The following is a 23900-nucleotide window of genomic DNA, read 5'->3' on the forward strand; positions in this document are numbered from 1 at the left end:
GTGCATTTGAAGACTTCTCAGTAGGCTGTGAACAGTGGTTCACAGTCACAGACAAGCTTGTTGTGTTTCTGCTTTAAGAACGTCTGTTGTTTGACTTCTTTTTCACACAAAGTATTATAAGTAAAAAGTTACTTCAGTTTCGAAGGAGAAGGAAACCTATAGACATGTCTCTCTCCGTCTTGGTGTAGGGACCAGACAGCTGCGTGCAGTGTGCACACTACATCGACGGCCCTCACTGCGTCAAGACCTGCCCGGCTGGCATCATGGGAGAAAACAACACCCTGGTCTGGAAGTTTGCGGATGCCAATCGCATGTGTCACCTGTGCCATTCAAACTGTACCTACGGGTGAGTGACAGCCTGACTGTGGTGCAGACGACGCCGGGCAGAATGTTTCCTGTTTTCATTGTATGTAACCAAAAAAGAAGAAGTCAAGTAGAGGACAGAGAATAAGTTTTCTGAAGACGTTAAATGATAGCGTGATATGGGCTCTTTTACTTCATATTCAACAATTGTTTCTGCAAAATTATGCAAAGGTGTTATCAGCTTTCCCAAGGGGCTCGAGCTCGGTACTCAAATCAAGACTCTTCCAGCGCCTGTCCTGTCACTGTCCTTGTCAAGTCACCTCTTCAGATGTAAACTGGCTTTTCTTTCCCCCTGAGCTACTTCTGCATCAGTAGCTTCTCCCTAGTAACCCCTGCTGTTTCCCCCGCAGCACCTTCAGAGGCTGCCAAAAAAAACCAAAAAAACAAAAAACGGAAAAAACAACAAAAAAAAACCCGCGTGTGGTCCCAAAATGGACAATTTCAATTTGCACTCACTTTGTGTAGTATTCCCTCTTGGAGACTGCGGGGCATTGTTGGGGAGAAAAAGCTAGTGAGCGGGGAGTTTATCAGTGGTCACTCATTAGTGATGCCTTTTGTCTTTGAGTTTTGGTTCCCCTAGGAGATAATAGAGTGTGAAATAGGGAGGCCTCCCATGCATCCACTTCCTGAAAAAGCCTGTGTGTGTGTGTGGGGGGGGGGGTGTAGGAAGGAAGGCCCAAAAGCACTGGGGAGAAAGGAGCAGGACAGCTTGAAAATGGGGGAGGGAACAGACCGTACCCTCCGGGAGGAGTGTACAAATCCCAGCCCTTGACTGAGGTAGGAAATGGGGTGCTTGACAGGCGCCTCTGGCCTGGTCACATACTTGAAATGTAGTCCTTCATCCTTAACCAGGCCATGAAATGGTAGTGTCCCACATCTCCTTTTTTAAATTGATATAGAGCTTACACACAATGTTCTATTCGTTTCAGGTGTACAGCATAACAATTTGACAATTCTATACATTACGCAGTACTCCCCACAATATGTATAGTCACCATCTGTCCCCAGACAAAATTATTACATTATGGACTATATCTTCTGTTCTGCACTTCTCATCCCCATGTCTTATTTATTTTATAACTAGAAGCTCGTACCCCTTAACCCCTTCACCCATTTTAGTCATCCCCCCCTGTTTCTCTGTGGCAACCACCAGTTTGTTCTCTGTATTTATGAGTCTGTTGCTGTTGTTTGTTTGTTCGTTTGTTTTATTTTTTTAGTCTCCATTATATAGATAAAATCTTACGGGATTTGTCTTCTTCCATCTGACTTGTTTCAGTTAGCATAATTCTCTCTAGGTCCATCCATGTGCAACAGCATGAGTTGTCTTTTGCATTTAATTGGAATATTCTGTTTTCTTACTGATGTTTGTCTTGGCAAATGTTGCCATACTTCAAAGCCAATGTATTCTGCCTTTTTATATCATTCTGTAATCAAAATAAGGGACGGTGGCCTCCCTCACTAGAACGAGGACCCAGCTTCTCAAGAGTCATTTAAGACCAATGCCGTCTCTGCTGTATGTAAGACGTTTCAGTCCTGTGGGAGGAGAGGAAACCAGCTCCCGTACTGCCCCTGGATTCCAGGGTCTGAAGTCATCACTGCCGTTGCCCTGCCCCTGAGACTCATTCTCACACATCGGTTCCTCTCCTCCTACCCCTTAATTAGTATGGCTCTAGTCTTGGCCGCCTCTCCTCCCCTGCCTGTACTGACATCCTAGAGCCAGATATGAGACGGCTATACCTATATCATAAAGTACGCATGAACGCATTTCAGTAACAGAGGCCAGAAAATGTCCACTTTGCTAAATGCTAGAACAATCTGTGTCAGAGAGTGCAGCATTCAAAAATACGTGCCGAGTGAATGAACGAATGAATAAATGCAAAATAAATAAATAATTAACTGCTGCCCCCCAAATTGAGATTCATGGTGATTTTAATGATTTGAGAGTAATTTAAAGCACGTTGACTTATGATCAAAATGTGTATTTCTCCCTCAATACCCACAGCTGTTCTGGGCCAGGTCTTGAAGGCTGTGCAACAGATGGGTAAGTGTTCTACTTGAGTCTAGTGGACCTTCTCAGAAATGACCAAACACTCTATCTGCACAGATTATGTTTTCCTGCATTTCTGATTCCCCTCTGCCTTCACAGGTTCTTTTTTTTACAGATTTTTAAAAATGTTTTACCTTATTTTTTGAGACACAGAGAGAGACAGAGCACGAGCAGGGGAGGGGCAGAGAGAGGGCGAGACACAGAATCCAAAGCAGGTTCCAGGTTCTGAGCCCAACATGGGGCTTGAACCCACAAACGCGAGATCGTGACCTAAGCCCAAGTCAGAGGTCTGCTCAACCGACTGAGCCACCCAGACACCCCTTTTACAGATTTTTTTTTTAAGTTTATTTTTTTTATGTTGACAGAGAGCACTTGCAGGGGAGGGGCAGAGAGAGAGAGAGGGAGAGAGAGAGAGGAAACCCCAAGCAGGCTTCGCACTGTCAGCACAGAGCCCGAGGTGGGGCTCAGTCCCATGAACTGTGAGACCGTGACCTGAGCCGAAATCAAGAGTCGGACGCTTCACCGACTGAGCCACCTGGGTGCCCCTACCTTCACAGTTCTTATTTCTTCTCTGGGCTGGCATAGCATCCCTGGCAGAGACCATCCTGCTGGTTGCACCCACCTCTCCCGTGCCTACTTTGTCGTGTGCTTCGGCGGAAGGGATGCAGGATGTGAGCCCTGGGGCCTGTTCCACGCCCAGCTCGTACTTGGTACACAGTGCTCCTCTTTATGTGGAGTCTATTTATGACTTCTTGGTCACACCAGTTCTGCTAGAGCCTCCTTCTAGCTTCTCTTCTTTTCCTGCTTGATGATCCATTTGACCGTATCACAAACCTTCCTGTGTGATGACAGCTCCAGCTTGGGGGGACTTTCTTCCCTTTTCTAAACAATGACTTCCACTAGCATTTCAGTTCTGATTCATTTGCTATCATTGCTTGAAATGCTGCACTAGGAAAGGCAGAATCGGGAATGGCTGTTCAGACTCCTCAGGACAGAGTGGTGTTATCGACCAACACTGTCTAGCGAGGAATCAGAATGATGTACAAGCCTCCTCTTTGTCATTCCTGACGTCCCCAACGCTAACCAAATCTCCATCTCTTCCATTTCTCGTCATGTCTACAAAATCCCTTCAATAACCTGCCCTCCCTGTCAGCTGACTCTTCTGCCCCAGAATTAACCCTACTCTCAAGTGAAACCTTAAAGACAAGTTAGGCGGTCTCTCGCTTCCTCTTCGCTGAGCCTACCGGGATGTCAGCAAAATTTGTCCTATCTTCATGCTACACTCGGTACCTTTGTAATGAGGTTTTCCGTCAAAGCCCCACCTGGAAACTAGCCAATGGCCATTCTTTGTGATATTTACTCTTTTTATGTTTTTCTTCCTTTTTTATTCACTCACCCTTACTACAGCTCCCCATGGAACAGATAGTCTGTAACCAATTATTCTTTATATCTATCTGGTGTTCTTTTCAATATAATAAAAACTCACTAATCCAAAGTGCATTCACTGGGGAGATGGGATAAGGCAGGAGATGACTTTTTCACTCACTGAAAAGAAAGTGTTGTAAATATCATTGTCATGAAGTACCTTTGACTCACTTACAAGCAATTTGTAAGGATCTTGGGATACTTATGTGCTAATGATACTAATTAATCTTTGATGTTCTTTAACATTTCTTCCTAAAAATACGAAGTTTGCCAGAAATTCAAATAGAATAGATACTTGAGAACAATAATTTTAAGATGATTTTTATAGAATTTTAATATGTAAAATTAAGTTATTTTATATTAAATTGATACAGATTATATTTATAGGACTAGAAGATTGTATTATAGTATTTCTAGAATCTATAAATACAGATTATATTTATGGAATTTGAAGATTCTAAATTCAGAACCCATGAATTCAGATGGTTGTTTCCTCAGTGAGCTCTAGAACCTGAGTTTTGAGTTTTTGCTGTCCCTGAATCAAACACCACCTTTGTGGGAAGAAGAATGTGGCAGAGTGGTTTGATGTTGCATGGTGACATCACTCATTTATGACAATGATCTTTCTTATGTTGAAATCCTATCACATGATAACCTCCCCCCAAGCTTATTCATAAAGCATTCCACATGGCTGTCATCCCATCTTGAAAGCCAAGAACACTTTGAAGAATCTCAACATTATGGAAAGAGTCCCTTCACCTAGGCAAACCAGTAGACAATGCATGTCTTAATACATGTGATGTGATGTTCTAGGCTTCGTATGTATGGAGGTACTCTGGGGATACATGAAAATTCATATAAAAAGCATTACTGAAGTCTGAGTTACTTTTTGAATTATGTGGTTTCTTAAAAGATTAAAATATAATTGTCGGGGCACCGGGTGGCTTAGTTGGTTAAGTGTCCAACTCTTGATTTTGGTTCAGGTCATGCATGATCTCATGGATCAAGCCCATCTAGGTGTGGAGCCTGCTTGGGATTCTCTCTTTCCCTCTCCTTCTGCCCCTGCCCTGTGTGTGTGTGTGCATGTGCTCTCTCAATAGATAGATAGGTAGATAGATAGATAGATAGATAGATAGATAGATAGATAGATGATAGGAAGGAAGGAAGGAAGGAAGGAAGGAAGGAAGGAAGGAAGGAAGGAAGGAAAAAAGAAAAGGAAAGGAAAATAAGGGAAAGAAAAGAAAAGAAAAGGAGTCATATGGAGATGTCCAGATGATAGGTCAATTTAAAAAATGCAAAAAAAAAAAAACAAAAAAAACCTGGGGGCAAAGCCTCTTATGCTCAAGAAGGTGGAAACACTACCCTAGAAACTCTTTGCTTTCTTTCCTCTCTGTAGAAGCCACATGGTATCTATTTTCTGAGATGATGTTAAATGATGTCAACGTACCAAAACATGCAGGAAGTACATACAATGCCAATGTAGTAGAGTCTGTCACCAAACCTCACTTTTCCATGTCTCCCTCTTGTTCCAGGCCCAAGATCCCATCCATCGCCACTGGGATTGTTGGGGGCCTCCTCTTGGTGGTGGTGGTGGCCCTTGGGGTGGGCCTCTTTCTGCGCCGACGCCACATCGTCCGCAAGCGCACACTTCGCAGACTGCTGCAGGAAAGAGAGGTGAGTAGGTGCCCAGGCCGCACGCCCACCAGTGCCCCTCTCCCCAGAACCCCAGACAGGAACGAAGGCTCTCCTGCCAAGTGTTGCCAACTATTTTAAATATGTAATTGTATTATTATGCCTTATTGCTTACAATGGAAAAACCAGAAAGAATCTCTGAATGTCCAGGTATAAACAATTAATGACATTTTGGTACCTCTCTGGAGTGAAATGCCAATCTCACGACACAGATACAAAAGCCATAGGAGTCCTGTTTAACATACAGCACTCAGGTACATGCACAGGAGAAGGGCTTGCAAACAGGTTGTCTGGTGATTCCTGTGAAGGCACATGTTGAGATGTTACTTTGGCAAATCCCATTGTCTACAATAGTGCCGTTCCATTTTGAGCTCTGTTTGTGACTCACTCTACTGGTGGGTCTTCGGCTGGCATCTTTGTGTCCGGCAGTGTGTCAGAAGCCAGAGGGACCCGTAGCAGCTCATAGCACAATGGCACTTGTGTGTGTTAGGAGGCCCGACAGGCTACCAAAATGACCAACCATATCAAAACTTCCCTCACCAGAATACTCTCAGTCCGGCTTATTGGCTACAAACAGAAATCGAAATTGCATTTGTTGAAATGGAGCTCTTCTGTGCGAGGACACCTGTATCAGGGAGTCCCTGTCCCAACATATCTTTTCTGAAGTCCTAAAGAGAAGGTGTGCGTTCCTCCTTCCGAGTGAGCATGGTGGGTTCTTGGTGCTGACGCCCATCCACACATGGCTGTGTCTGAGCCTGGCTCACACCTCCTCCCATGTGGGCCTGAGCATTGAGGCCGCGACCCTCCTTCCTTGTCTCTCACAGCTTGTTGAGCCTCTTACGCCCAGCGGAGAAGCTCCCAACCAAGCTCTCTTGAGGATCTTAAAGGAAACAGAATTCAAAAAGATCAAGGTGCTGGGCTCTGGAGCATTTGGCACAGTGTACAAGGTGAGGCCACCAGGGCACCGAGACTTCTGGGGATGCAGGTTGGTGGGCATATTCAAAGTCCTGGGCTGTCTACTGTCTATCAAGCTTGTCTACTCTATGTGTAGCTCAGGGTTTGGGAAATTCTGATGTTTTCCCCAAGTTGTCGAGAGGGAATCTTTTATACTGGTGACATATAAGTGGTCCTGTGAGACCTGTACACAGACAACAAAGTTATCATGGAGGACAGCATTGACTTTGTAAAGGGGTGAGTGGCAGGGATGGAGTCTGAAGGGGGACTGCCTCTCACTGCATGACAGCATCCAAATAATGCCCAGGTCAAAACAGCTCTTAATTTGTCTTTCCTGGATCCTGTTATATCAAGTCTGATTTCCATTAGACCCAGAGCCAGTATCTCAGAATTCTGGACAAAATGATCCACACTGGTTTTATAATTCACACAAGCTTTGGGTTTTTTGTAATCTAACTACTCTGATTCATGGAACACTATATAGCCAAAGAGCTGCTGAGATGTCATGGCTCCTAGCACTGGTGACCTTGGAGCACAGAGCTGTGCTCAAGGTCCCTCACCCTTTCAGATGGTATTACTGGTAAAGTCCGTGCATCTTGTGAGTCAGCATATTGCATAGTGTGACAGTCGCCAGTTAATGTCTTCTCTCCCTCCTCGTCACAGGGACTCTGGATCCCAGAAGGTGAGAAGGTTAAAATTCCCGTGGCCATCAAGGAGTTACGAGAAGCCACATCTCCAAAAGCCAACAAGGAAATCCTTGATGTGAGTTTCTCCTTTGTTTCCTAGTTATCCACAGGCGTGGACATCAGAAGCCACATTTTAGAAGCCACACACTGCCCTGTTTTAGACTTTCTCCATCACCACATTCTAAATGTTTACTTTCATGTCTTTTTTTCCCTTCAGGCTGTAGTTGGTATAATTCCCTCTCAGGGCTTCTCCGATAGAGAAGACTTGGGTCCTCCATTCTGCTATGTCTCCCAAAAGGATAGAAACTCACAATCGCTGGCTGTCCACCAAGGGCCAGGCTCAGGACTAGTCGCTTTGCACATGAGGAACTCTCCCCATGAGTCTGTGGTACAGGGATTAACACTCAGTATGCTTTGCAGGCATAAAGAAGCTTGCTCACGTTCACGCGATTGGCACAGGATTCCAGCCTATCGTTATTTCTGCCCCTGAAGCACGTGTCCATTTTGCTCTACCAAGTTATCTTTGAAGTGGCTTTTTTAAAGGTGCCTGGGATTATAGTATGGATGCTCTCTAGAAGCTCTGTAAAGTGTTGCCCCTCTTTGGTACTTTCCCCCAAATAGCTTAAATGTTATTTCCAGTGTTCTCCGTTAGTTTACGGGGCAAGACTTTGAAATGTGCCACAAGATTATTTGCACGTCTTTACTTTCGGTACCACTGAACTTTCGTCATCTTCTCTGGATCCTCACCAGTCGGTGAGGGCACTGCATCCCTTTAAACAGCAGTTGGCTGAAAGAGGGGCCACCATGGAATGTGGCCGAGCCCGCTTCAAGGGATGCCCAGGAGGATCCAGTGGACAATCCTATTGGGGTGTCCGTGAACACCATTGGCCTCTGTTTGCTGTGGGTTGATGCAAACTTTTGCTCCTGTCCCAGGGCAGAGCCAGAGAAAGAGAAGCTGGAGAGGCTTAGCAGGAGGTTAGGGGAACCAAGTCAAAGCAAAAGAAAACCGACTGCCTCAAAAATCTAGAGAATTTAGTTATCCTACGGTGGGGAGGGACAGGAGGCAAATGTAATACTCCCCCATCTTACATCTAACCCACAGGATATATACCAAACAAAGCAAACATGGGCCTTTTTTTTTTAAATTTTTTTTTTTTTTAACGTTTATTTATTTTTGAGACAGAGAGAGACAAAGCATGAATGGGGGAGGGTCAGAGAGAGGGAGACACAGAATCTGAAACAGGCTCCGGGCTCTGAGCTGTCAGCACAGAGCCCGACGTGGGGCTCGAACTCACAGACCGCGAGATCATGACCTGAGCCGAAGTCGGCCGCCCAACCGACTGAGCCACCCAGGCGCCCCAAACATGGGCCTTTTAAAAAATGTGTTTAGACACAATGAGCTTCCCAGTGGCATAACACTGTATACACTTCAATTACCCCCAGCTGACTTCCCTCCTTTACTCTGGCACACCCTAAATGAGAGATGATGTATTAATAAATAAAGTGCAGTAGCAAATCGCACACACTGAAGATATACGTATCGAGCAAAATTACCTCTCATTTTCAATGGCTTACAAATTAACGTGAAGTCCAATTAACATATACCGTCAGCTCTCATTGGCACAACCGCAAGAAATATGTTTGCGAAGGCTCTTGACTTAGAACCTCCAGCTCCCTCACGTATTGCGTTGAAAAGAAAATCTTTTTTGCGGAGTCTGCTTCCTTAATTCGTGTTTTACTCATTCAGGGCATTCCAATAAATCTCACAAAACAATGTTGAAATGTGAATTTCAGCAATGTTTACAACCCAGAGTAAGGGGGATTTTGAAGACAATAGGTGTGCTTTGGGGGAGAAGTCGTTTTCACTGAAAAGGACCTCCAGGTCCCCTGAAACCGGAGGAAATCTGCTGTGGTGGGGTAGAGGAGGGGTGGACAATAAAGTAAACCCTGAAAAGTTTACAAAACACGAGCCTCTGTGTACCTCTTGCTCTGCTTCTCTCCTGCTCTCTTCTCCCTCCGTTTTTGGGGAAGTTTTGTTTGTTTTGTTTTGTTTTTTGCGTTTTTTTCTCCAGGGTTAGTGAGATATAATTGGCGTAAAGCATGGTGGCCCGACTTACACATACTGTGACGTGATACCACAGTAAGGTTCGCTAGCGTCTTCGCCTCATATAGATACAATAAGAAAAGCAAAAAAAGAAAAGTTGCTCCCTGCCTAAGAACTCTTGGCATCTACTCTCTTAACTTTCTTGTATACCATACCACAGTGTCAACTCCTTTTCTCTACCCCCCTGCCCCCCATTATTTTGTTCCTGCCTTTGATTCTTGTTTCTACTGGACTCTTATCTTTTCTGATATCAGACATCACAGCTGTCACAGTTCATGGGTGACACACTTGAGAACTTGTCATTTGCTTTTCCTGAAGCCCAGTCTGCCCAGAATTCGCAAGCAATCCCATCAGGGTAGGGTGATTCCTGGGTGATGGAGAGCCCCTGAAGGAAAGGAGGAGCCGGTAAGGGAAGTGATTATAAGGCCAGTTTCAACAGTGAGCTAAGGGCAAGTCAGTTCTGTGACAGGACAGCCCGATGGGGCTGAACGTGTCCTTTGAAGTGCTCATACTCACTTGTAAACGGTCCCACGCACCCAATACTGGCTACCCTTCTTCCCCTACTGAGATCAGGCACTGAGATCCAGAACATACACGCGGCAGCCTCTGGTTTAAGCTGCTGGTGGTGGCTTAGTTAACTGGTACAGTTTCAGAAATGTAGGGGCACCTACCTTTCATTCTTAAGGTTCAGTGTATGCCTTCCTGAAGGAGTTTAAAATGTAGTGGAATCCTTTTCCCCAATTCTTTTTTTTTTTTTTAATGTTTATGTATTTTGAGAGAGAGCGAGAGCCTGCGAGAGTTCATGCCAGCAAGGGAGAGGCAGAGAGAGAGAGAGGGAGAGAGAGAATCCCAAGCAGGCTCCATGCTGTCAGCACAGGGCCTGATGCGGGGCTCAATCCCATGAACTGTGAGATCATGACCTGAGCCGAAATCAAGAGTCAGATGCTTAACCGACTGAGCCACCCAGGTGCCCTCTTTTCCCCAATTCTTTTTTTTTTTTTTTTTTAATGTTTATTCATTTTTGAAAGACAGAGACAGAGCGCAAGCAGGGGTGGGGCAGAGAGAGAGGGGGACACAGAATCTGAAGCAGGCTCCAGGCTCCAAGCTGTCAGCACAGAGCCCAACACAGAGCTCAAACTCATGGACTGTGAGATCCTGAGCTGAAGTTGGACGCTCAACCAACTGAGCCACCCAGGTGCCCTCTTTTCCCCAATTCTTTTTGTTTTTTTTTTAAATTTTTTAAATGTTTATTCATTTTTGAAAGACAGAGAGAGACAGAGCACAAGCAGGGGTGGGGCAGAGAGAGAGGGGAAAACAGAATCTGAAGCAGGCTCCAGGCTCTGAGCTGTCAGCACAGAGCCCGACGCGGGGCTCGAACTCATGAACTGCGAGATCATGACCTGAGCCGAAGTCGGTTGCTCAACCGACTGAGCCACCCAGGCGCCCCTCTTTGCCCCAATTCTTAACCTAAAATAGTTCACAGCTGAAGGAGAAAAGTGAAAAGGAAGGCATCAAACATCATTTTGGCAACCGGGACAAAATAATAGACTTTCAAGGTCCCAAAGCCTCAGAGGCACCCTGCCATGTGACTCAGCCTCGGGGTCTCCGAACTGAACGTGGGCTCTGCCTGCCGGTCTGTGCGTGTGGCTGGTGTGTCCAGTCCAGACACTGTTGTGGACTACCACACATTCTTTCTGCAAGTCACAGTGCACCTTTGAGATTCCAAGATAAACAGCTCAGAACAAAGCTCGCTTCAACTTCTGTGCACACCAAGCAGGACACACGACCAAACAGCGTGTCCATTGTTTTTGGGGGCGGGGCGGAAGCGATGACCTAGTTCTGTTGCACTATCGGATTTGAATAGGATCGGGGACCTGGCAGGGCTCCAGGCTCTGTGTGGCCCGACACCCACGCCCGAGCTCCGTTCCCCGATCCCCCCCGTCCAGGTCAGCTCCTCGCGGCCCCACAACAGATGGGCAGCTCAAACTGCTCTGCTCTGCAGATTTTTCTCCCCTCGAAAATGAATACAACATGTTTCCAAATCTCAACCAGATCTTGAGAAAATAGGAACGGCCAGAGGACTTCTTTGGAGTTATGGTTGTACAGTTTCCCAGACTTGGGGGAGAGACGTGATTTGTGCTTTTCTGGCAATCGCGTGGCCTCTTAATTTTTCCATAGACTTCCCAGTTTAAGTTTAGGGAAGGCAATGGAAAAAGAATGCAAACATTTATATATGTGCTGTGTGTGTCACGAGGTCTCCGAGCTTTCTGGTAGCCTGTTAACCAGAGCGCTCAACAAGGCATCACAGGAGACCACAGGGTGCAGCATGTGGGGTGAGGAGGGGGCTCGTGGAGGGTGCCTCCCTTGTGAGGAGACCCTTCTGTGGGCCCAGCTCTGACACAAGGCATCTCCATTCGCCTCCCTGGGTCTCAGTTTCCCTTTCAGGCAAGTAACGGCCTCAGAAGAAATGGGACTTGCAGGACCCTCCAGTTCTAAGTTTTATAAACAGCCCTTCTCCAAGATTAAACGATGTTTGAATGTGCATAAGTGTCAAATGTCTACCCTGCCCTTAAATGTTGTGATACGATGTTTATAATACAGAAGAAATACCAGCTCTCCCAGCTCTCCCTGCAAGGAGAGGGCCTAGGCCTGCAGGAAAGCATCCACACAGACGTTGGCAGCGAATGTTAAAAGCTAAGGGAATTTTTGTTGCTGTTGTTAATGGGAGTGGCACGGTCTCTGATTTGCTTTGAATTTCTGCCTTTGTTTGATTTCAGTGTAGTTCAGTCCTGACCGTTTTGAGGCACTTATGTGCCTAGACAGGTGTTTGGTACCACTGGAAGGACAAAAGAGGAATCAATGTCCACCCTCGCACCAAGGCATTAACCCCACTTGCTGAGGCCTCAGGTACATGCAGGGGATATTGAGGCGACAAATGAACAGCGTTTGCCAACAAAATATGGCGCTAAATAGGCAAATGACGGGAGCTGAGAATGTAGTCCTTTCCTCAAAGAGCTTGATGGGGAGGGAGGACATTTTCAGAATCACACAAGTATTTAAGAGCAGATTATGATTAGTGCTCCTGAGCACTCAGAATCCCCTGGGGGGTTTGTTCAAACAGATTGCTGGGCGCACCTCCCGGCATCTCACACGGTAGGGTAGGCCTGGGTGGGGCCCAGGAATTTGTATCTCCAGCAAGTTCCCAGGCAGTGAAGAGCCTGCTCCCCCAAGGAAAAACTGCGAGATGCCAAGAGAGTTTGAGACTGGGGAGTCGGGAAGGCCCCTCAGAGGAGGAGTCAGAGAAGGAAAGAGGAGGTGGAAAGACATTCCAGGCAGAGGCCCTCTTGTGGGCGAGGGCCTGAGGGAGGTTGAGAGAGCCCAGAGCAGGAAGAAGGGGAAGGAGGGGGGGTGGGGGGTTCCGGAGAAGGGGCTGACGTTCAAGGCCTGGGGCTGCCCAGGAACTGTGAGGCCGGAGAAAGGCTGAAGGCAAGAAACATGATGTGATCAGGTTTGAGTTTGGGAGTATGTGTATTGCCCTCCACCCCCAGCCCAGCGACCTGTGTCCTCGGTCTCTTCTGTCACCCCTGGCTCCTGTGATGTTCTCACCCAAGCATCCCCCTTCTCCTGGGGGCCAAGTCCACATTCCGCCCTCAGGAGTGGTGGGAATATATGAAAGAACTTCTGAGCTCTCTGTTGCAGGCCATGTGGTCCCTGTCACATCTGAATTAAAGGTGTTCGAAGGGAGGACAGAATTTATGGGTGCTGTGAGACAGAAGAGAGGGTCCCATTGTGTGCGCAGTTGGAAATAAAACCTGCTTCTCGCACCCAAGAATAGAAGGGTTAAAATAAAGTCTGTAGTCACAGTTCTGTGTCCCAAAAGGCCTCTGCCGTGACAGCCAGTTAAATGAGGGAGGGGGCACTTTGCAGAACAGCACAGTTTCCCATCTTGAGACTGAGGCACGGCGGCAGCATCGACCCCCCTCTCTTGAGAAATGAATCCTGGGCAGGGGCGCCTGGGTGGCTCAGTCGGTTAAGTGTCTGGCTCTCAGTTTCAGCTCAGGTTATGATCTCACAGTTCGTGGGTTCGAGCCCCACATCGGGCTTTGCGCTGACGGTGTGGAGGCTGCTTGGGATTCAGTCTCTCCCCCTGTCTCTCTCTGCCCCTCCCCGACATGCTCGCATGTGCGCACGCGTTCCTCTCTCTCTCTCTCTCTCTCACACACACAAAAATACATAAAAACTTAAAACAACAACATCAACAAAAAACAAATGAATCCTGGGCAGCCAACAGAGTCTGCAGTCACTGTAACGTAATGCCCTCTGTCCGGTTCAAAGCCACCCAGAAGGGCCTCTCTGGCTCTACTCCCAGGACCATGGTGGTGCGGTAGACCATTGTCCACTGAGACCCGGCCTTGTTGAGAAGTGAGGTCTCTCGCTGGGGCCACTTGCGGGCTTGTGTGACCTCTGCTGGGAACTTTCGCCCTCGTACCTCTGGACGCGTGTCTCCATTCAGCGAGAAAGGCATTACCAAGGCATAGGGGCCCAGACACGGATTTCTGCAGCCCTGACAACATTTCAGGGTGCAGCAGCTTTGGCCTTCGGACAGAGGTCTTAAGAACAGAGATGTCAGCGGGTTCCATTTTCATTCAGTGTGCTGTTGCCAAATGCTGCGCGGGTCTCTCTGTAGACGGAAAGCCTTGCTTCACACTCACAGGGTCCCATCTTCCACTCATGGGTCCTTTCACAGCCTGATACGTATGCAGTAGACCTCGCGTGAATGTAAATGTCCATTGCACTGAATCTTTCATGGGCCGCCCCGTCCTCCGCAAGTACACACTTTGGAACTCAAAATCACGTTTGCGCTTTGCTTCTTTTTACCCGGAAAGGGCTCTGCCTGCCTCTCCCGTCAGCCACCATAGGGGGACCTTTCTAATGCTTTCCTCTCCTCTCCTTCATGCAGGAAGCTTACGTGATGGCCAGTGTGGACAATCCCCACGTGTGCCGCCTCCTGGGCATCTGCCTGACGTCCACGGTCCAGCTCATCACACAGCTCATGCCCTTCGGCTGCCTCCTGGACTATGTCCGCGAGCACAAGGACAACATTGGCTCCCAGTACCTGCTCAACTGGTGTGTGCAGATTGCGAAGGTAAGTCGACGTGGAAGCCCACCCAGATGGGTTGTGCACAGAGCAGGGCCCAGCTCCGAAAGTAGGGTAGAGATGCCCACTAAACAGGAGGTGCGGCTGCCTTAGCTCGCGGTGCCTATCCCTCATGGCCTGGGAGGATGCGGTCATTCGTGGGAGCCCTGAAGAAAAACAACAAGGGGAAAAAAATAAAGACAGCTGGAAAATCGACAATTGGGTTCTCCATCCTGGGACAACCAAGTTTGCCGCAAGGGTACATGCGTGAGTGTGCGTGTGTACCCAGACACACAACATACGCTCTCCATTATTTTGGTTTCAGTTGAATTGATTGCTTTTGGCATCAAATCAGTGCCTGTCCCACTGCACGTTGAAAATCTAATGATATGACTACATTTAAACAATTTTCTCTTTATTAGGTGGTTAGTATGATTTGATGGCCAATGCTCTCATTTCTCTGGCGTTCTTTGTGTTGACTATTACGGTCAAGATGTGGCTTCTGCCCAGTCGGGACTTGATAACAAGGCAAGCAGGGAGGCTGAGGCCGAGGCTGGGACTCAGATGGCAGTGTGGCTGTGACGACAAGGGCAGGTGCTGGGTGTGAGACCCGGCAGGTGAACAGGTGCTTCTGCTGCTTCACTGGGACTCCTCATGTGCCCACCCCTCCTCTGTTAACAGGCCTGATCCAGAGTGAGGGAGGGCGGATAATGCTTGGCCAGGTGGCCCTACCTGTGTGCTGAGGACAGAAGCAGAGCCATGTGCTGGGTATTTAAGTACCCATCTGGCCTCCAAAGGACTTGTACTTTAATCTCAAAACTCCCCCCCTTTTTTTTTAATGTTTATTTATTTTTGAGAGAGTGCGAGGTGGGGAGGGGCAGAGAGAAGGGGACAGAGGATCTGAAGCGCGCTCTGTGCTGACAGGCCGACAGCAGCGAGCTCGTAGCGGGGCTCGGACTCACAAACGGCGAGATCATGACCCGAGCCGAAGTCAGTTACTGAACCGATGGAGTGGCCCAGGCTCCCCTCAGACCTCTCTCTCTTGATCCCAGCACTGCATCAGTTATTTGCAACCCAACTGGCCAAATTCTGTTTTTTACTGGCAATGTTTTACTGGGTTGAATTTGGGGAGTTTGTGGGCAGGCCCCTTTCTGAGCGTGTATGTCATTGACATTCTCTGTCTCCCCAGTGCGGCAGGGTGTGGAGGGGTGTGCTGGGGCCACAGAGTCAGAAAGCCTGTCTTCCACCGGATGTTGTTTGGTTCCTGCCTGCTCACATCACCCTGTGTCGTGGTGGTAGTCAGTCCTGTGGAATTACTCTGGCAGTTGTTCTGATCTTAATTCCTAGCAGGTGTGTGAGGTGACTGATAGGACAAATAAAACATGTCTGGGGCACTGGCCAGCCAGTGGATGCCCATAATACCACAGGACAGACTCTTGCTGAGAGCACTGGCACCAAGGGAAGGCAGGCTCCTTTCCTGAATCCAGGGTTCTGGGCCATGTTGGCCAAGTGGGAGACCACCTCCCAGGATGACCAGAGTGCAGCACGTTGCTGTTTATTCCGGTGCCATCTACAGCTGCTGGAGGCTCCCAGCACCCTGGGAAGTGGGGGGGCTCTCCTCTTCTCACCGTCTCTAGTCTCCTGGTGTTCCTGTCATTCTCCCAGCCGTACCCTGGCCACAGAGCAGAGGGGTTATTCGTGTTATTAGAGAACAGCCCTGGAAGTGGGGAGCCATGCCTCAGATGCTATGGTTTCATGAAAATGCTCATTATTTCTGTGACTGGTTTAGTTTCCTGAGGCTGCCACAAATTGTCACAGACTGGTGGCTTACCACAACGGTAACTCACCCTGTCACAACTCTGCAGCTCAGCAGTCCAAAATCAAGGTACCAGCTGGGCCATGCCCTGTCCGAAGGCTCTAGGGAAGAATCTGTCCTTGCCTTTCCTTTTTTGGTAGCTCTAGACATCCCCAGGCTCCTGGCTGTGTCCCTCCAACTTCTGCCTGAGTCTTCACATAGCCTCCTTCTCTGTGTCTCAGTCAAAATTGCCTTTTCCATTCTCTTAAAAGACACCTGTCACCCCTAAATCCAGGGTGATTTCATCCAAGACCTTTACCTGGTTACATCTCCAACACCCTGTATCCAAACAAACCAGGTCACTTTCTGAGGCTCCTGGTCAGCATGAAACTCAGGGACCCTATTCAGTCCGGAACAGTGGCTGATCTGGGGGAGGAGGTGGTTAGCCCCAAGTAGGTTTTACTGAATATAGAATTATTCCTAGAGGTCTGCTCATACACTGACTCCTGAACCCAGAAATTCTCACTTAGCTTTCTTCCTCGATTATCTAAGGCAACAAACTGGGAGTATGGCCCTCCGTACCTTGCTTTATTTGCTTTATTTTCTTTTAAGCACATCTTGCTACCTGGGAAGATGTGGCTTATGTACTTGTTCACTCGAGCGTGTGCCCACCTGCCCCATCTGGAAGGTGAGCCCTGGAAGAGTGGGTGTCCTGGCCGCATCGCCACCCGGGGCAGAGCATCCAGATCTCTGTATACCTGCGGCCAGCTTCTCCTCCCAGATTCATGAGGCCCACTTCACCAGAGGGTGCCAAAAGACTGAGCATTTCTTCTCTAATTATCTCATGGCAACCACCAGCTCCACGAAAGTGACATTTCTTGTGATGGGGCACATAGCCTCAGCAAGTTTTGTCCAATACAGAACTGTGTTTACAAGTCAGCAGACTGTAGATCCAAATCTCAGTGGTGGCATTTATTAGCCATGTGACCTCTGGCAAGTTGCTTGTCTTTTTGTGCCTAGTCTCTTTGGCTGTAAACGAGATTCTGCCATTGGTCCTCCCGGGTGGCGAGGACAACCCCATTTAGCCTCTGTGACGCATCTATCATGGTTCCCGCATGCATGTGGTGCTCACTGAATGCTCCCTCTCTCCGTTTCTTGCCCCGTATTTTGGCTAAGTTTTGTTGCATCAACAACTGATATCTAAGCTGAAATGCTGTCTTCCTCGAGTTGTACATCCGCTTTCATTTAGTAGAGCATCTCCTGTTTCCGGATCTTCTCGCAGTCGTGAGTTGTTTTTTTTTTTTTTTTTCCTCTCTCTCCTTTGCAACCTTACGTTTCAGTCTGCCTGACCCCTGGTGTCTACAAAGTTGGAAGTGTATTTTACCCTAAACACCAGCTTCTCCGACCAAAATGGAAAAAAAAAACACACAAACATAAATATGCTGGTAGCCACAGCAAGGAGGAATTCAGCTTTGCCTGGGCCCTGTCATAGGAGTTACCAGAGTCCCCGAGTTGAGTTTCCAGGGCCTGAGAGTTTTGCAAGATCGTTCTCTGTATAACGTTGCTCACAATTTCAGCCCGTTAATTGAAATCCACTATTCTGTCTATTGTACTTTGTTTAGCTCTACTTCACATTGATGTTCTTCCAGGTGGTGGCTGTTAGCGGTCTGGGGTAGATTTGCTCTCTAATTCAGAAGAGAAATCTTTTCCCACTCTATTTGAATAGCTGTAGTGATGGAGTGCCTGTCCCGGAGGGAAAGGAAAATAATGGTTTCCTCAGTTGTGAAGAGAGAAATTTGCTCTTGGGTTAGTGACTTTTTATCTAAGTATGAAATGCTGTTTTTGAAACCACCCAGAAACACTTAGTGGCTGACCAGAAACTAAACTCGTGGCATTTTTAAAGTGGGATGCATTGACTTATAAACGTCCTGCATTGATTTACAAAGGCATGGACTCTCTTGGGAAGTTTTTTCAATATTGATGGAGAGCTGGCCACTGTTAGGCAAGTTTATTTTCCTGGCTGAACTGCTGAGAAGACAAATTATATCACCTGGGCAAAAGGAAAAGAAAAGAGAAGAAGGAAGGGACTCGGTCAGGATGGGACTGGGAGAGCAGAAGAGAGCCACAGCCCCTCACCGTACACGGTGAAAATGGATTCTATTCTCCGGTCTCAGGACCGCCACCTGTCCCCCATCAGAAAGATCTTTCTTTCCTAAGCTCCTGGCTCATGAGGCCGGGTAGCTCCCACTTGCTGGGACTTAGCTGCTTCAGAAAGTGTATCCACTCTTTCTGGCTACATAAGGCAGCTAGTAAGTCCGAAAATATATCAGATGGCACAATAATGTTATAGTATGTTCTAATCTGAAAGATCCTATCATCCTATCATCCATCTCTTGGAAAATACCCCTCCGAGTATCCGTTGTCCCGCACATTATTGCAAAGTCCTGCAGGAAAGCAAGCTCTCCGGACTGTGCTTATTCCGTCATTTTCCCAAACCTTTGGGACAAAAGAACTTTCTCATCACCTAACCCTGATTAAGATCTCACGGAGTTGAGTTTTCAGGGAATTGGCATACATCGCGGATCCTCGGGATCAGGCCCCAGTGGGGTTTGAAGACAGAAGGCAGGAGGCAGCAGAGGCTCTCGGGAAGACATGGGCTGCAGGGCCATTCTCTGACCACAGCTCGATGGGCACCAAACCATGCTTAGGTCAGGCTGTGAGATACAGTTTAATAAGGATAAACTTAAAAAGTTAGTTCAAAGCTTTCATTTTAGAAGTACACGGGATTACTTGGTGTGGTGTAAGTTTATTTGAAGAAGCCCCAGGTGTTTTCATGGGCTACACATTTGTCAGAACCGTCACTGCCTGGGAGCCGCTAAAAGGGGGAGGAGACAAGATGGGCAGAGCCATTCGTAGGTTATCAGGTCCAGGTGAGGAGAAAGAAGTGCTCGTTCTACCCTGATGTAGCCAGAACATTCCAGGCCATGTATGTTCGGTTCTGGGTGCCCCGTCATGAAACCCATGTTGACAAACTCTACTGTGGTCATAATAGATGAGCAGGGGTGTGAGAGAATGAAAATCATGCTGGCTGAAGAACTAGGAAAAGAGCTACAGTCTGTTAGTCTAACCAGGGTGTCGTGGCAAACAGACACTCCATTCTCTGGAACTTCAGATGCACAGACTCCTGGTCCCGCCTGGGCTCTGGCCTTCCCACTCAGGTCAGCTCCCTCTACACTCCAGGTCAGGATTCATCAAGGTGAGGTTCAAGGTGCAGCCCAAGGGTGCTGATTCACCACTGACCTCTGCTCTGTCCTCAGAAAGGACGACTTCCAGGAACTGATTCCCCTGCAAAGCACCCTCCTCCGTAAACACCTAGGCAACAAGACAGATCAGCAACAGAGCCAAACAGTAGATCCAGTTACCAGAAATTTCAGTTATTTGGATTATTTTTTACTTATTCTCGAATGTTCCACAAAAGGTTACGGTTGCATTTAATCAACCTAAATGATCGCTTTGCAGGAAGTCATTAAAAAGCCAAAAGTTACTGTGCTATTAAAATATCAAAGCATCAAAATACCAACGTTTAGATATTTCACTTCGTCATTTCTTGGGCGTGTATGTGCCAGTATTAGGAATCGTGTGAAATAGATGTATAAATAAGATGAAATTTCTTATCTCCCCAGTTTATAAGCCAGTGAGGGAACCGGAGCCACACAGCTAGCAGTGTTGCAGGGAGTGAATGGTCAGAGCAGGAGAGCTGGGTGCAGGGAGGACAGACTCCCGCAGGCTGCTATGAAGAACACACGGGGTCCGGCAAGGTGGGCTCAGTCTGTCAGCCAGGCACCAGGTGCTGTGAGGACAGTGGGGAGGGGACAGGAGGGATGGGCAGGGGATGGGCACACCAGCCTGTGGCTTAGCCTCGAGAGTTCTGTGCTGGAGACGTGAGTGAGAGGCCTGACCCGCCTGTTGGCAGTGAGCACACAGTGAGAGGTGGCCATCCCACAGTGTCAGGAATGCAGAGCAGCTCAGGGGCTGAGAGCTGGGCTGCTGCGGGAAGGGAAGGGCAGGGTGTGGAGCTAGAGAGGAGGAGGGGAGGCCCCGGCAGGGCCCCGTAAGCCCCAACAAGAAGACAGCTTCGGATGAAGAAAGCAAAGGGCGCCTCTCGGGAATTTGTTCACGATCAGACTTTTTGGGAAAGTGGAGGAGTCGCGGCCTAATTCAAGCTCACGGCAAAAGGGAGGGAGAAGTGTGGGTGGATTTGGCAGTTTGGGGGAGATGATGAAGGGCTTTCACTGGGCACCATCCTGAGTGTTCTACATGGATTAACTTATTTAACCATCTGAGGAGCCCAATTTACATATGGGGAAACTGAGGCACAGGCATGTGTAAGTCACTTGCCGAGGTCTTGAGCTAGTTAAGTAGCAAAATCAGGATTGGGCCCCAGGCAGCCAGTCTCCCAAGTCCATACTGTTTTGTATTCTTCTCTTTTTTTTTTTTTTTTAAATATATTTATTTAAAGTCAAGTTAGTTAACATAAAGTTTCAGTGATTCATCACTTACATATAACACCCAGTACTCATCCTTAACAGGTGCCCTCCTTAATGCCCATCATCCATTTAGCCCATCCCCCACGGACCTCCCTTCCAGCAACCCTCAGTTTGTTCTCTATAGTTAAGAGTCTTTTATGGTCTGCCTCCCTCTGTTTTTATTTTTCCTTCCCTTCCTCTATGTTCATCTGTTTTGTTTCTTAAATTTCACATATGAGTGAAATCATATGATATTTGTCTGACTTATTTCGCTTAGCATAATACACTCTAGTTCCATCCACGTTGTTGCAAATGGCAAGATTTCACTCCTTTTGATGTCCGAGTAAAACTCCATTGTATATATAAACCACATCTTCTTTATCCATTCATCAGCTGTTGGATGTTTGGGCTCTTTCCATACTTTGGCTGTTGTTGATAGTGCTGCTATAAACATCGGGGTGCGTGTGCTCCTTCAAATCAGCATTTTTGTAGCCTTTGGATAAATACCTAGTAGTGCAACTGCTGGGTTGTAGACTAGTTCTATTTTTAATTTTTTGAGGAATTTCTGTTCTATTTTCCACAGTGATTGCACCAGTTTGCATTCCCACCAACAGTGCAAAGGGGTTCTTCTTTCTCTGCATCCTCGCCGACATCTGTGGTTGCCTGAGTTGTTAATTTTAGCCATTTTGACAGGTGTGAGGTGATATCTCATCGTGGTTTTCATTTTCCGTACTCTTGCACTTGCTGTCATGGCTCAGGGCAGAACCCACAGACCAGTGAGCCTGGCTGGTCTCCTGTCCCCTCACAGTAGGATGTTGGTGCCAAACGAGCCCTGTCTGGGATTGGAAATTCTGACACTTTCTACCTCTTCTGGGTAGGGGCTCAGTGGTAGGTGAAACATACTATTGAGTTTACTCTGCCAAAACCATCTGCCAACCTCTCTACTTCCTACTTTGTGCCATTTCCGTACTCACGAAGTCAGGGGTCAATGGACTCCCCATGGCTGTTTATGAAATAGAACAGAAATGGATCCCAGCCTCTCACTCTGGACTCCTCCCAAGAGTTGTAGGATGCTGCAGCCCTCGGGGAAAAGAGTCTGTAAATGTCAAACCCAACCACCCCCAGTCCTTTCTTCTTCCGTAGGTGGTATGCCAGAAAAATCCTTAATATCCGTGTGAAGCATATCCCTGGGCTTCTCTTGTGTGCATACAGGTTCCAAGCTGGCTCTTCAAATTCCCGTATAACCTTCGTATTTCAAAATTCATCCTAGCTGTCCTGTAGTAATTAACAAAAATAAATATGTTGATTTAAATTAAAGAGAGGATCTCTTCAGGAAATGAGCTCCCCAAAGAGGCCCTACTGAGCCCGTGCTGATACAGCTTCCTGTGGTTCTCTGTGTAGATGGGCTCTTATCACGTCTCTTATCTTTGCTGACTGGTTAAAATATAACTTTGCTGGGCACTGAGATGGTCTTTGAAACTGCCTCTATAGTGTGGGACAGAGACTTGATGAACAGAGTTTTATCTAAGTTCAAATGAGCCTAATCTTGCCGCCCCCAAATCATCTCTGATTTAAACCCCTCTGGCTGATTAGCTGGTGCTCCAGAGGATGTAAACGGCTCTTTCCTCCCCATTCCCAAGGCTTCTCTAAAGACTGATGTTCTGAGAAGACGTCACAATTTATTAAAGTGGTTCTGGTCCTTTAAAGACCGGAGGGTCTTTTTGTTTGTTTATTTGGAGTTTCTTCGACATCTGAGGCAGCCTTTGGGCCAGCATGCGAGTATCAGTAGGAAATTAGGTCTGGGTCCCAATGGTGGTCGTAAGGACCCAGAGCACTTGGTCTGACCGGCCTCTAGACCCTCTGGGGCGGCTCTCAAGGTGGTCATGTGGGTGCCAGGACCCCAGCGCCAGAGTGGCTTTCTTTGGAGGTGTATTTGAAATGCCTGGCACATCATCAGTGCTCACAACTGTCCACTGCTCTGATCATTCATTCATTCATTCATTTTCCAACAACTTTTGTGCAAATGTGTCCAGTGCACAGATTGTTAGGCATTCCAATAGGCAGAATGAAAGGTTTGAGATGGTAGTTAGACGAAGCTGGAAATTCCCTCTAACGTCCCCCCTTGGGGGTCTTGTGAACTCAGAGCACAAATTTGAAATAAAGCGAGAGGGATAGGGCAAGGTTGACGGGCTCCCATGTGTCAGGACTTAATGTGTGATCATTACTATATGAATGTGCAATAGCTACGTGATCCCTACCACTGAGGAAATCTTCGGGAAAGGTCTGATGAGCACGCAAGCCATGCAGGGTGGAAGGAAAAAGAGAAAACAAGGGCAAGAGAGAGAAGAAAGGAGGGAGAACAAGTGAGCTAATACAGCTTGGAATGCACATGTTGCGCTAACCAGGCAAGAGGCCAAGCTCAATTAACCCTTTTGGAATGGGTAAGAGTACACCATGTTTAATAGAGGACTTACTCTTGTATAAGAGACAGGAGGACCAAGCAGGAACCAAAGGAGAAAAGGAAGCTGATGAATGGAGCCCCCTGTGAAGGGGTCGTGGGGAGAGGTGACAGGGCGTAGTAAGTCAGCCTTCTGTTTGGAAGTGTTTTCTCAGCTTCTGTTCCTTCCCTCTCACTCTCCACATGCCATTCCTAAATAATAATCCCTAATTTGGAAACGCTGTCCCAGGGAGAGCCTGCTGGTTTCCTCTTGAGTAGACGTGAGCCCTATTAACCTTATTATGCAGCACCTGAGAAATCTTAGAACGGGGGCACTTAAGTCAAACAGTATCTTAAACATTCAGGAACTTTCTAGATAGTACCACAGAGAAGAGAGACATGGGAATTAATCATTTTTTTCCCAAGGAAAGAAAAACATTGAAGCCCTCAAAAATAGCCTGCAAAGACTAATTACTGGTAGCATCTTCCTAAGATCCTACTTTCCTATGAGGGTTAGTTTTGCTCTAGAAAGAAAAAATTGGGGGCGCCTGGGTGGCTCAGTCGGTTAAGCGTCCAACTTCAGCTCAGGTCATGATCTCACAGTTCATGGGTTCGAGCCCCGCGTCGGGCTCTGTGCTGACAGCTCAGAGCCTGGAACCTGCTTCGGATTCTGTGTCTCCCTCTCTCTCTGTCCCTCCTCTGCTTACACTCTGTCTCTCTCTCAAAAATAAATA

The 23900-nt window shown here is 47.4% G+C and overlaps 1 protein-coding gene across 2 annotated transcripts in view; it reads left to right on the top strand.

The window, feature by feature from the left end:
• Positions 1-23900, top strand: part of EGFR (epidermal growth factor receptor) — a 210416-nt gene that overhangs the window by 169636 nt on the left and 16880 nt on the right. For both annotated transcript variants that reach the window (XM_019451039.2, XM_019451041.2), the window contains exons 15-20: positions 189-346; positions 2366-2404; positions 5368-5509; positions 6352-6474; positions 7145-7243; positions 14232-14417. In XM_019451039.2, coding sequence (XP_019306584.1) covers positions 189-346; positions 2366-2404; positions 5368-5509; positions 6352-6474; positions 7145-7243; positions 14232-14417 — 747 coding nt within the window. The remainder of the gene's footprint in view (positions 1-188; positions 347-2365; positions 2405-5367; positions 5510-6351; positions 6475-7144; positions 7244-14231; positions 14418-23900) is intronic.

The sequence above is a fragment of the Panthera pardus genome, unplaced genomic scaffold, assembly GCF_024362965.1.
Source record: "Panthera pardus isolate Hobbes unplaced genomic scaffold, ASM2436296v1 HiC_scaffold_8, whole genome shotgun sequence".
NCBI lineage: Eukaryota > Metazoa > Chordata > Mammalia > Carnivora > Felidae > Panthera > Panthera pardus.